Source organism: Staurois parvus, unplaced genomic scaffold, assembly GCF_062004578.1.
Source record: "Staurois parvus isolate SC_StPar_1 unplaced genomic scaffold, SC_StPar_1.0 ptg000696l, whole genome shotgun sequence".
Classification (NCBI taxonomy): domain Eukaryota; kingdom Metazoa; phylum Chordata; class Amphibia; order Anura; family Ranidae; genus Staurois; species Staurois parvus.
In genome coordinates this window covers 5,596,529-5,610,504 of record NW_028318492.1, presented here as the reverse complement: position 1 = coordinate 5,610,504, position 13,976 = coordinate 5,596,529, and the positions used below count along the sequence as shown (strand labels likewise).

The following is a 13,976-nucleotide window of genomic DNA, read 5'->3' as shown; positions in this document are numbered from 1 at the left end:
CTACCAGAGAGAAGAATAAATCATGGTAAAATATCAATTCAGATGCAGATTCAGATCCCACCTTAGGTTTAACCCTTGGGGTACCCTGGTCTGTAATCTATGTATCCACCATGCCACCATATTTCTCTCAATCGTGGTGGAGAAACAGGAATGCACTTGGAATAAAGAGGGGTCCAGGGGCGGACTGACAACTCATGGGGCCCCTGGGCAATAGGGGATCATGGGGCCCCTGTGTCCTCGCTCACACCCAAAAAAGCCTATGAAAAAGCCAATGAAAGGTACCAGGGGCATCTCATGGGGCCCCCTACTGACCCCGAGCCCTCGGGCAGTGACCGAGTGCTCGAATGGTCAGTCCGTCCCTGGAGGGGTCTTTAGGCATTAAATCAAGATCAAGAAAAGCCTGGGTGAGTTAGGCACTGAGCATAGCTTGAAAAAGTTTCTATACACAGTAGCCTCTCATTTGGAAATCTTCAAACAACATTTCCCATTTTGCTTTTAAGAGCTCATGTACACGGGGCATTTGGAAAACTCTTCTGAATGATGGAAACTGACTGCTGGAAAACATAGGTTAAAAAACATCAGTTTAGCCGAGTTTGAATACCGCGTTTAGAAGCATTTGCGTTTAGAAGTGTTTTTAAAAGATAACCTCAGGAGACTTTCCCAAATGCCCATAATGCACTGAAAAATAGTAAAAAATTAACTATTTCAGACATTTTTTGCGCTGGTGTACTAGGTCCATTTGAATACATGGAAAACACTTTGCATGCATTTCTGATCATGAAAAAAGGCTCTGGACAGCATCTGGACATGGAACAGTTAAAAATGCTTCTAAACGCAAATGCTTCTAAAACACAGTTAACCATGTTTACAAGCATTTACACGCGTTTACAAGCATTTGGTGTTTGAAATGCCAGTAAAATCTACTCCTGAACGCAAGTTTGGTGCGTTCAAAAAAACAACTGTAAACTCAACTGCCTGTAAATGACTGTAAACGACTATGTGTACATGGATACATAGGAAACATTAGGGAGAGTTCAGGGGCTGATGAAAAAAATGCTGAACAGCTCCTGAAAGTCAGTTTAGGAGCTGCAGTGTACATGAGCCCTAAGGCCTCTTACACACTGCTGCTCCTAAACGTGAGTTTAGGAGCTTTTGTCTTTTTTTTGCCAAAACCCCTGGACTCAACTCAGTAAAAGCCTATGTGTCCATGTACACATAGGCTTTTATCAGAATTTAGCAGCAGCAGAGTTTAGGGGCAGTTAAACGTCCATCTCTCAAACACAGAAGAATCGTATTCAGGAGAGGAACATTTTTCCCAAAAACCGGCAAACGTGGCAAAAATGCATGTAAAAACCTCATTTAGCTCTTGGGCATTTATTAATTTCAATGGCAAATACTCTGACCAATGAGTTAAATAAACATCTAATGCTAAATGCAGGTAAAGGCAGCTAAACACAGTACCATGTTTACACACTTTTTGCTGCGTTTAGCGGTTTTCTGACGCCAGTAGAATAAACATTCCAGTGTACATGTAGCCTAATAGTGAGAGTCTAAAAGCATGAATGATGACAGATGACAGAGAGAATAATGGTGTGAACCTCCTGCGCTCACTAGTGTTCAACTCTATACATAAAGAAGAGAAGCTGCCAACATTAAATCATATACCAATGATTACCATAGACATATGAATAATCAATTATAATGTAGCACTACTCACATAATAAACAAGTGCATATAAATATATGTACCAAGTGTATCAATTAGTGAAACATACCAAATCAACTACTGACCAAGTGATTTCATGCAAAAATAAAAACAATTATATGTGAACACAAAATGTGATGGTGATAATTGAAAACAATTGATGCTGATCAAATACAATCTTCAAAAATAATTATAATGACCTAAATCATATGGAAAACATATATATCTCTTTATACAAATCCATTCAGTGTAAATAATATATAAAATCACGCGTGCATATAGTGAACATACTATAGTGGAACGACAATACAAAAACAACAAAATCAGTGCTCTTAAAGTCCAATATATGCCGATGGTAACACTTAGATGACACACACTCGTGCTGATATTTGTGTGCAAGTGGATATGACAATCCGACCACCGTCTGGATAAGCCTCTCACCTTATAGCTTCGACCCTTGCAGGTCAAAGCGCTTTACTGGATCCTTCTCACGGACTCACGGACATGGTGGGGATGGTATGTTCAGAGTGATGTGCAGTGTTAGTTTTCCACCACACGTAGCATTTTGCTTTTAGGCCAAAAAGTTAAATTTTGGTTCCATCTGACCAGAGCACCTTCTTCCGCATATTTGCTGTGTCCCCCACATGGCTTCTTGCAAAACTGCAAATGGGACTTCTTATGGTCTTCTTTCATCAATGGCTTTCTTCTTGCAACTCTTCTATAAAGGCCAGATTTGTGGAGTGCACAAATCCTGTGGAAAGATTCCCCCACCTGAGCTGTGGATCTCTGCAGCTCCTCCAGAGTTACCATGAGCCTCTTGGCTGCTTCTCTAATTAATGTTCTCTTTGCCTGGTCTGTCAGTTTAGGTGGCTGGCCATGTCTTAATAGGTTTGTAGCTGTGCCATCCTCTTTCCATTTTCGGATGATGGATTGAATAGTGCTCCGTGAGATGTTCAAAGCTTGGGATATTTTTGTATAACCTAACCCTGCTTTAAATTTCTCTACAACTTTATCCCTGAACTGTCTGGTGTGTTCCTTGGCCTTCACTAATGTTCTCTAACAAACCTCTGAGGGCTTCACAGAACAGCTGTATTTATACTGAGATTAAATTACACACAGGTGGACTCTAATTACTAATTAGGTGACCTCTGAATACACTTTTCAGATATTTATCTGTAAAAAATTTTTTAACACCATTTATCATTTTCCTTCCACTTCATAATTATGTGACACTTTGTATTGGTCTATCACATTTGCGTTTTTGGTTGTAATATGACGAAATGTGGAAAATTTCAAGGGATATGAATACTTTTTCAAAGCGCTGTATTCCCAAGTGCAAGTTTCTTGCTTTAGGTGCTTGTAGTTCATACCTGTAGAATTTTGTTTAATTTTACCCATTTTGGAATATTTATGTGTTACTCAAATTTAATTTACAAAAATAAAACATAAATTATATCAGATTTACTTGTAAAATAAGGCAAACATGAAGAATTGTACTTACTTAGGACAAAAACAAAGAGTGACTGTGGTTTTCTGGAAAGGTAAGAGGACACCTTGATTGGGGATGCAGGAAAGTAAAGTTGAAACAACAGTTTCCCTTGTGTTTTTCCTAAATTTCATATCTTGTAAAACAGCATCTGTACTCTTCCCAATATCAGTGCCCTGAATAATATTAGAAAAACATCTCTTTAATAAATCATTATCCAAACTAAATATTTATAATAAAACATTAGATTAAAACAATTGATAGAACCTGATGCCTGCCTAGCTCCCACCCTTAGTTCAGCCTTTTCATTATGGCTGCTGTAAAACAATAACAATACAGCAACTTTGCTGGTTAATTAAAGTGGGACTGAACTCAAAAAGTCAAAATTTGCTATATTGTTAATATGTTAATTTTGTCTAAGCAGTACTTGGAAAAAATTAACCTCTTCGTTTCAATTCCCCCAGAAAGAAAAATGCACTTTTTGGTATGCTCTCCTGTATATACAGCCTCATAGATCTGAAGTGTGAAATCTAAAGCACTGCTGTCCCATGAGATTTGGAGCAAGATCAGGTAACCACTAAACTGCTCACTGTTCTCCATACAAGATATGACCAGTTATACACAGAACTACAACAAAATGATTCCCCCTCCTTTCCCCGCACCCTGTTAAGGTACACTAATGGTCACAAAATGTATAAAAATGGCTTTAGCTTGGTCTCCATAATGTGTTTAGGGGTGTTCTCCCACAGGTGGAGACCAAACTGGCACAATTTGTATACATTTTGTGACCATTGGTGTGCCTTAACAGTATGTGGGGGGGCGCCATTTTGTTGTAGTCCTAAGATTAGACTTGACAAGATTTATGTAACCCAGCCAGCACCTGGAAGCAGCATTAGCTGACTGGAGCAACATTACAGAGGATTTTGAGCAGCGCTCTTTTATCTTCCACACAGAGATGCAGTACAGAACAAAGCATGATAAGTCAATGTTGGAGTGCTTTTTTTCAGCACAGCTTCCTAAAATCAGTTCTTTTTTTTGTTTTGTGGATATTGTGCAGGTTGGTTAAAATCTTTTCATTATCTCTTTTCTGTGGCCTATTGAGGAGATTTCCTTTCACTTCCTGTCCAAGAGATACAACAAGAAATTAAAGGAAATTTCTCTAACGTGAAGGAAAATTCTCCTTTAAAAAGAAGAGTTGTCACCTACTGCCCCCTTGACAACTGTAAATCATTGTTTTTTCCTTCTTTCATCCATACTGTATCCAAAACAAAATAAAAACACAACCAGCAGAAGCTATGTATGAATGATCCTATCAAAGATCCAGTGACAGTATATAAAGAACATATGATCAACACTGAGGATCAAAATCCAACCTTTCTGGAAGTCACCTGCTTGATAGTAGAGAAAAGAAAGTAGCAGAAAATATAAAAATCCAGAAGGTGAAAAAAGCAGGTTCATAATCATGGATGCTAGGCAACAAATTGGCTATCCTTGGCAATTGTGGGGTTCGGGCAGTAGATGGTGCTATGCCAGCCTCACACTTTTTTGGGAAGAGTGTCCTACTCTTGTAGACGGTACTATAACCCACTGGTTCTGTTTGATCTACAATCAAAGCCTATGTCTCTCAGTGAACAAAAGATGACAATATGACTTATGAAGGAATCTGAATAGGTCACTTTTTGTGACAAATGTTGCCTGTCACACACATTCTACACCTAGGAGACTACAGGAAAGCTCAGAAAGTTGACAGACCAGCAACTACTAGGATTCAGGTAACATCTGACCATTTGATTTATTTAGCAATGGCAGTTCAAACTTTCTACCCTCCTGGGTTCCTTCAAAGAGAATTGAAATTGTTACCTAGCAAACAATTTGTAATTTAGGTCAGCCAGTCTTTAGCCACTGTTATCTGGACATCTCTGCAGACTATACTGCAGTTGTTCAGCATAGCTTGGACCACAATCTAACCTGCTGTCTGACTGAACATGAGAGCATCAGCAACCAAAGATGAGTTCATCCCAATGTCATAAACCCTTCTGGAAATATGCTCACTCTGAAGTCTATTTTATCCAGTGCAGCCAGAATCAAGAACATCCTCATAAGTGCAATTGGGTGTAATAGGAACAATTATGTGCTATGGGGCATTCCTCTCTATTTTGGAGATTTAAAGGAGTTATTATTAAAACACCAGATTGCAAGCAAGATTTTAGGCAAGGAGTGGGGTTGGTGCATCTTAGCTGTAGTTGAATGAAAAGCCCAACTACAACTGTTCTTGGGCAAACAGTCTATACTGCTATTACACTTCAAAGCCTAAGTTGGAATTTTTATGAAAAGTACTTATAATAGAAGCTTGTTACGCAGGTACAAAATCAGCCTGCAATGTTATTTTTGTTATTTAGGAAATACAGTGTGCTGTTCACATGAATAATTAATCCAGTAAAATTGTTTCTGTAATACTGAATTATTACCAGCAGTCTCAATCAAGCCTCTGCAACAAAATCCACGGTCTATAATCCTGCAAGGGAAACTGTATTATCACTAAAATCGTCACTTATAGCTGTGTTGATGTTTGGGAGCTCAAGGCAAAACCTCTAATAAATGCAAATATTTTCTGCAGGTCACTGTCTTTCTTTTGACTGAGGCATAAAGTTCACAGCTGTCATATAATGAATATGGCATTATCCAACTGTATATTGAAAAGGTTGTGTTTTGATACCACAGTAATCTTTATTTATAGAAGTATGTAACCAAATTCTTTGTGAATTTAGGATTTATAAATGGAACCTAAATCTTGTGTTAAGTACACAGTAAGGTCTCCTTCACATGAGTTTATAGCAGATTCCAGTGGCAATAATTAGCAGATTCTTTCAGCTGGAATCACAAGAGCAACCAAGGTCAGACATCAATCCCCAATCAGAAGTAACTGCTGGGTGTGCAGACACGTGCCTGTAGCAATGGTTCTTTGCAGCCTGTCATTTTGTTGTATCATAGCTGTTTGCATACCTGTGTTACCCCAGCTTGATTCTTGCGGCTGCATTTTACTGTAAGCAGGTAATACCCTATATCAGGGGTCTCCAAACTGCGGCCCGCAGGCCTGATGTGGCCCTTTGCTTGCTTTTATCCAGCCCTTGAGGCACATTTCCTTCCACTGATACGAAGCACTATTTCTTCCAATGACACCAACGATGGGACGCTATTCCTCCAACTGACACCAATGATGGGGCACTATTCCTTCTATTGACTCCATCGATGGGATGCTATTCCTCTCACTTACACTAATGATGGGGCACTATTTATCCCACTGACACCAATGATGGGGCACTGTTCCTCCCACTGACCCTAATGATGGGGCACTGTTCCTCCCACTGACCCCAACAGGGCACTATTCTTCCCACTGACCTCATCGACAGGGCACTCTTCCTCCCACTGACCCAAACAATGTAGCACTGTTCCTCCCACTGACCCCAACAACAGAGGAACAGTTGCTGCCACTGACCACAATGATGGAGCACTGTTCCTCCTACTGACACCAGCCACGAGGCACTGTTCCTCCCACTGATACCAGAAACGGGGAACTAATTACCCCACTGGCACCAATGATGGGGCACTTTTCCTCCCACTGACCACCAAGCCTAGGGTATTGTTTACTCCCACTGATGCCCAGGCATTTTCTACTCCCACAATCTGGCCCCCCTAAAGTCTGAACGGCAGTAAACTGGCCCTTTGTTCTAAAAGTTTGGAGACCCCTGCCCTATATTTAGAAGGCCTTAAAGTGGTTGTAAACCTTTACACATACACACTGAAATGACTAACCTCAGACGATACGCAAAATTGAAACAAATCTTCCTACATAAATTGTACGTGTTTATGTATATTATAAAGGTGCAGTGCAACAATGTGATAATGTAATAATCTAATATACATATATCCAAGATTGTATTAACATAAATAAATTACACCACAATATGTTATACAATCAAAAATACGTGCCTACCTGCTCAGACAATATTTGCATATGTAGTCTTCTCTGGTGATTGCATGCAAATACCAAACAATTGTGGAATTTTTCGTCCTTCACGATATAAACACTCTCTTTACTCCGGTGCTTTAATTATCCAACAATACACGCGTTGTGCACTGCTGAACTAGTGCTTATCAGTAAAACCACTTCAAAAATGTATGTGTATTGCCCCCTTAAGAGTTGTAGATTGGCGTAATCTAACCACGAATGCTGCCCATCCACTTTCGAGTTTGCGTGATGGCATCACAGGTGGAGCACCAGGCCACCAGTTCAACAGTGCACCATGTGAGTGTACTTTTATTTTATTTTTTTTAATAAAGTATAATTGTAAAGAGATGGAAAGCACTATAATGGCTTTATTTTCTTTGAGCTGAGGAGCATATCATCAGTTAAAGCTGTAACTATTTCTGTTGTAACTGACTAAAAGAACCCTTTAAGAAAGTGATCTGGTGGTAAATTCAGAGATATCTGGTGGAGGTGTCTGAATCCCCCCCCCTTAAAGGGGAAGGGACATTTTCACCTATTTTATCTACACAAGCCAACATCTCCAGATCACAGAGTGAAACGTGGTGGAGCACAACACGTGTATTATTGTAAAATCAAAGCACAAGCACTGATGTACAGACAGCACATATTTGAACGTAATCGCTGAAGAGGACTATAAGCATGCAAATATTGTCTGAGCATCTAGGCGCTGTATTTTTGTTTGTATAACATATTTTTGTGTCATTTATGCTATTACAATCTTGGATATATGTATTTTAGATTGTTGCCCACATGTTTATAATACAGTATATATAATTTGTTTGGCTGTGGGAACATGCATCAGTGTTGGCGGCAACTATAGGATATTTATAGACAGGTTTGTTACATTTTTTCCTCATTTGATCATAGAGTGAGACGCTGATTGTGCAGAGGAATATTTTGTTAACAATTAGTGTACCTGTTTATATACATCTCTCTCTCTCTCTCTCTCTCTCTCTCTCTCTCTTCTACAGAATGTTAAAGCACACATTTTACACAGCAATCCTTAGTACCTGAAGGAAGGGGGAGGGGATCTTGTGTCACACGCTGAACAGCATAGAGCAGGTTGCCGAATGTAATCTGAGACCTGAGTGGAAGGAACGTACGCACTCTTATAAAGAGACATGCACAGCTGAGGCTGTCAATCACCTGCTGTGTGCTGCAGGGATAGGGGAATCTCCTGGGATTGCTTGTTAAAAAGTGACTACTGCAGACAGAAGTGGAATGAGACAACAGACAGAAATCACACTAGGTGCTTTGGATGAAGGCAAGTACACAGTATAAAAGGATATGCTTTGCTCATTTTTCATTTCAGAGGTTTATAACCACTTTAAAGCCTTCTTCACAGGGAAGGGGCTAATGGCTGCAAGGAGATTTTCCAAAATGTCTGTGAAAGTCCTGATAATAAGAAACACTCTTTAGCGCACCATGCATGACTTGGCCTATTTGAGAACCCATCTCTGTTTAGTTCTTTGATTTGGAGGAGCAAAGAATCAAGCTGTGTGAACATAGGCTGCAGCTCTACATAGAATCAATTTAAAAAGCTTGTTGGGTCTCACTGGGATGGTAAAAAGCTTAACTTCTAACAAAACTTTTTTTTCTTTGAACAGACTGTGGAAGGTATTGACCCCCCTGTGAATTTTTTATGCTGGTCTGTGTCCCCAGTGTCAGTACAGGATATAATAGGCAGTCTCTCCAATGGAGACACCAGACTGCACCAAAACACATTGGGGTTGATTTACTAAAGGCAAATAGGATGTTTACTTTGCAAGAAAATTCCCTTAGCTTAGTGGATGTTATAAAAATTCCCTTTGCAAAGAAAACCCAATCACGTGCTAGGGAAAAAATATTTTTGCTTGCATAGGATTGGACGATAGAAGTTAGCAGAGCTTCACCTCAATTACTAAGCTAAGGTAAAAATCCACTAAAAATAAAACAGCCTACTGCATTTAGTTAATCACCCTCATTGTTTACAGTAAAATGAGGAATGATTATAACCCATATTAGGTAATATTATGGTCTCTGACTTTCCTGTCCTGATGGCAACAGCATTTCGTCCTGCTGTTGCAGGCTGTCAGAGGGAGAAAAAGTAAAGTGAAATCTTTCGGGCTGGATAGAGTTGGTCTTGAGGCACATCTGCAATCTTTACCATTTGCTGTTCAGTGGTAGATTTCACTTGCTGTCTGTAATTGCTCTTTAAAAGCAAAACAGTTGCTTAAAGTGGTTCTAAAGACTTAAGGTTTTTCACCTTAATGCATTCTATGCATTAAGGTGAAAAACCTTCTGTGCTGCAGGATGCCCCTTAGCCCCTCTTAAGCTTACCTGAGCCCGATCTGATCCAGCAATGTTCCCTCGCCACTATTTCCCTCCTCCCTGGGAAGACTGATAGCAGCAGGAGCCATTGGCTCCTGCTGCTGTCAATCAAATGCTGTGCCAAGCCAGCAGGGGGGAGGGGACGAGCCACTCGCTCTGTCAATGGACGCAGACAGGGTGGCTGGGGAGCAAGGCTGCATGGGTGCCCCCATGGAAAGTGGCTTTCTGTGGAGGCACCTGCCAAAGAGGAGAAGCCTGGAGTTCCGGTGGGGGGCCCCAGAATAGGAGGACCCAGGTGTCTCTGTGCAATACCACTACACAGAACAAGTAAGTATGACATGTTTGTTATTTTAGATTAAAACAAAAAGGAAGGTTTAATGCCACTTTAAACTGAAAAACCTTCCATGCTGCAGAATCCCCACCCAGCGCCCCCTTATTCTTACCTGAGCCCGATCTGATCCAGCAATGTGCACGAGAGCAGCAGCTCTCACCACTGTCTCCCTCCTCCCTAGGCAGATTATTAGCTACAGCAGCCATTAGCTCCCACTGCTGTCAATCAAATACTGTGCCAAGTGATTGCGGGGAGGGGCCAGGCTACCCACTCTGTTTCAATGGATGCAGACAAGGTGGCTCGGGAGCAAGCCCACAGGGGTGCCCCCACGAAAAATGACTTTCCATGGGACACTCGCTGAAGAGGAGCAGCCTGAAGCTCCGCCGGGGGACCCCAAAAGAAGAGGATTGGGGCTGCTCTGTGCAAAACTACTGCACAGAGCAGGTAAGTATGATAAGTTAGTTATTTTATATAAAAGAAGGGGGATGCTTTAATGTCGCTTTAAAGTAAATATCCACTTTTTTCTGTTTATCTGCGAAACTTCTAAGGCAAGGCAGCAAAATATAGTTTTTGTTGTGCTATGGATTGTCAGACATAGATTAATGACCCTGTTGTGTGTTGAGACTTCAGACAGATGAGTTATGATACAAGGCTGCTGTAGTGAGAGGGGAAACTTTTACTGTAACTTCTTAGAATGCTCACAAAAATTCCTGTGAGATGCTTTATATTGAAAATACACTTTAAGCTATAGAACATAACCAGTAAAAAAGGTTAAACATACCATTTCAACTCCAACTGCATTATCATCCAGGACAGACACCCAGCTTACTTCCTCAGGACTATCGTTGTATATCACTGCTTTCTGGATCTTTGATGTTCCAAAATAGACAGCTCCAAAGTGAACACACTTTAAAGATTTGCCAGACAAGTCTAGTAACTCTAGAGATTGCCTGACAATATTCCCTTTAATTAGCAAAGACATTTCTTCATGACCTTGAAGTTTAACCCTAGGATAAAACACACGTGCCTAGTAAGCTGGTTTATGCATATAACAATAAACATTTATCTTCATATCATCCTAGGTAATGTATCAAACAGTAGCATAAAACTAACCAGCATCATCTGATAAACATAACTGGACAAAGTGAAGTAATTATGTTTTTCTGTAGGGAAACTAATCTAAATTGCAGATATAAGACCAAAGAACACATGCTGCTCTATGCTGCTGATGCTTGTATATTTATAAATTGTAATTATATAGAACCTGGCATTACAATACTTAACTTTGTGCAGGAAAACAATTATATAATGAAAGACATATATCAGTAGGCAAATCTGATTTTTGTAAAATAATTTACAGCAAAGAAACAATTCTACAGATTTGGAAGTAGGAAACCAGCCTTAATTACAGGTAACTGCCAAAGGTCTGCATAATTTACTCTCACATACGAAATAACTACTTTTTATTCATATCAGTAGCAGTTTTTATTTGACACATTTGTAATCCTTTTGATTAATGTTTCTAGATATGAGGGAAAATTACATTTGTTGTAAAAAGTTAAAGAAAACAAACAACCAAATGGTATTATTCTAAAAGGAAGAGGTGGAAAGATGATTGGAAGAAGACAAAGGTAAATATTCCAACCAATGAAAATCTCTGCACTAACCCAAATATATATCAAAACCCTATGTATTATGTTGCAGCTCCTCACTGTTGTGCATTCAAACACCAATAGAAATCAATATGGGAAAAGTGTAGAGCAACTAAAATGTGTATAATTCAACAAAAATGTGCAAAAAAAATACACACATACATATACAGTCAGGTCCATAAATATTGGGACATCGACACAATTCTAACATTTTTGGCTCTATACACCACCACAATGGATTTGAAATGAAACGAACAACATGTGCTTTAACTGCAGACTGTCAGCTTTAATTTGAGGGTATTTACATCCAAATCAGGTGAACGGTGTAGGAATTACAATAGTTTGCATATGTGCCTCCCACTTGTTAAAGAACCAAAAGTAATGGGACAGAATAATAATCATAAATCAAACTTTCACTTTTTAATACTTGGTTGCAAATCCTTTGCAGTCAATTACAGCCTGAAGTCTGGAACGCATAGACATCACCAGTCGCTGGGTTTCATCCCTGGTGATGCTCTGCCAGGCCTCTACTGCAACTGTCTTCAGTTCCTGCTTGTTCTTGGGGCATTTTCCCTTCAGTTTTGTCTTCAGCAAGTGAAATGCATGCTCAATCGGATTCAGGTCAGGTGATTGACTTGGCCATTGCATAACATTCCACTTCTTTCCCTTAAAAAACTCTTTGGTTGCTTTTGCAGTATGCTTTGGGTCATTGTCCATCTGCATTGTGAAGCGGCGTCCAATGAGTTCTGAAGCATTTGGCTGAATATGAGCAGATAATATTGCCCAAAACACTTCAGAATGCATCCTGCTGCTTTTGTCAGCAGTCACATCATCAATAAATACAAGAGAACCAGTTCCATTGGCACCCATACATGCCCACGCCATGACACTACCACCACCATGCTTCACTGATGAGGTGGTATGCTTAGGATCATGAGCAGTTCCTTTCCTTCTCCATACTCTTCTCTTCCCATCACTCTGGTACAAGTTGATCTTGGTCTCATCTGTCCATAGGATGTTGTTCCAGAACTGTGAAGGCTTTTTTAGATGTCGTTTGGCAAACTCTAATCTGGCCTTCCTGTTTTTGAGGCTCACCAATGGTTTACATCTTGTGGTGAACCCTCTGTATTCACTCTGGTGAAGTCTTCTCTTGATTGTTGACTTTGACACACATACACCTACCTCCTGGAGAGTGTTCTTGATCTGGCCAACTGTTGTGAAGGGTGTTTTCTTCACCAGGGAAAGAATTTTTCGGTCATCCACCACAGTTGTTTTCCATGGTCTTCCGGGTATTTTGGTGTTGCTGAGCTCACCGGTGCGTTCCTTCTTTTTAAGAATGTTCCAAACAGTTGTTTTGGCCACGCCTAATGTTTTTGCTATCTCTCTGATGGGTTTGTTTTGTTTTTTTCAGCCTAATGATGGCTTGCTTCACTGATAGTGACAGCTCTTTGGATCTCATCTTGAGAGTTGACAGCAACAGATTCCAAATGCAAATAGCACACCTGAAATGAACTCTGGACCTTTTATCTGCTCATTTTAATTGGGATAATGAGGGAATAACACACACTTGGCCATGGAACAGCTGAGAAGCCAATTGTCCCATTACTTTTGGTCCCTTAACAAGTGGGAGGCACATATGCAAACTGTTGTAATTCCTACACCGTTCACCTGATTTGTATGTAAATACCCTCAAATTAAAGCTGACAGTCTGCAGTTAAAGCACATCTTGTTTGTTTCATTTCAAATCCATTGTGGTGGTGTATAGAGCCAAAAATGTTAGAATTGTGTCGATGTCCCAATATTTATGGACCTGACTGTATATATATATATATTTATTTCAGTTACTTATATAGTGCTGTCAATTTACGCAGCGCTTTTACACATATATATATTATATACACACACATTTACATGCGTTTCCCTTTTTTAATTTTTTTTAATATTTTTTTTTTGCACATTTATATTGGATTATACACATTTTAGTTGCACTAAACCTTTTTTATATTGATTTAAAGTGGTAAATATTGCTGAACTTAGAGGAATAAAGTACATAACTTTACGGTGGCTATAGAGCTATGTTTATGAGTGCAAAAAAAGAAGTTGATGTATAACAAAATAAGGCGAAGTCTGCTGGGATTGTTTAATAAGGTGGAGTGAATAGCAATTACTGTATGCAAAGTGCAATAATCATAATAACCAGTCATCATCTGTAAACTGTAACCATACATCTGATATGTGCTATGCAGCCACGCATGTCTGTATGCAGCAGTGGTCACCAGATGTGGCACTTTACTTGCCTTTAACCAGCCCTTGGGGCACTCTGCCTTCCACTGACACTAACAAGGAAACATCCTTCCTCCCACTGATACCATTGATGGGGCACTATTGCTCCCGCTGACACCAATGGAGCACTATTCCTCCCACTGATACTAACAATGTGGCATT

The 13,976-nt window shown here is 39.8% G+C and overlaps 1 protein-coding gene across 1 annotated transcript in view; it reads right to left on the bottom strand.

Moving 5' to 3' along the window:
• Positions 1–13,976, bottom strand: part of CFAP47 (cilia and flagella associated protein 47) — a 772,366-nt gene that overhangs the window by 715,875 nt on the left and 42,515 nt on the right. Inside the window, exons 6-7 of the mRNA XM_089653003.1 lie at positions 10,661–10,886; positions 3,206–3,366 (exon numbers count right to left, since the gene is read on the bottom strand). Coding sequence (XP_089509129.1) covers positions 3,206–3,366; positions 10,661–10,886 — 387 coding nt within the window. The remainder of the gene's footprint in view (positions 1–3,205; positions 3,367–10,660; positions 10,887–13,976) is intronic.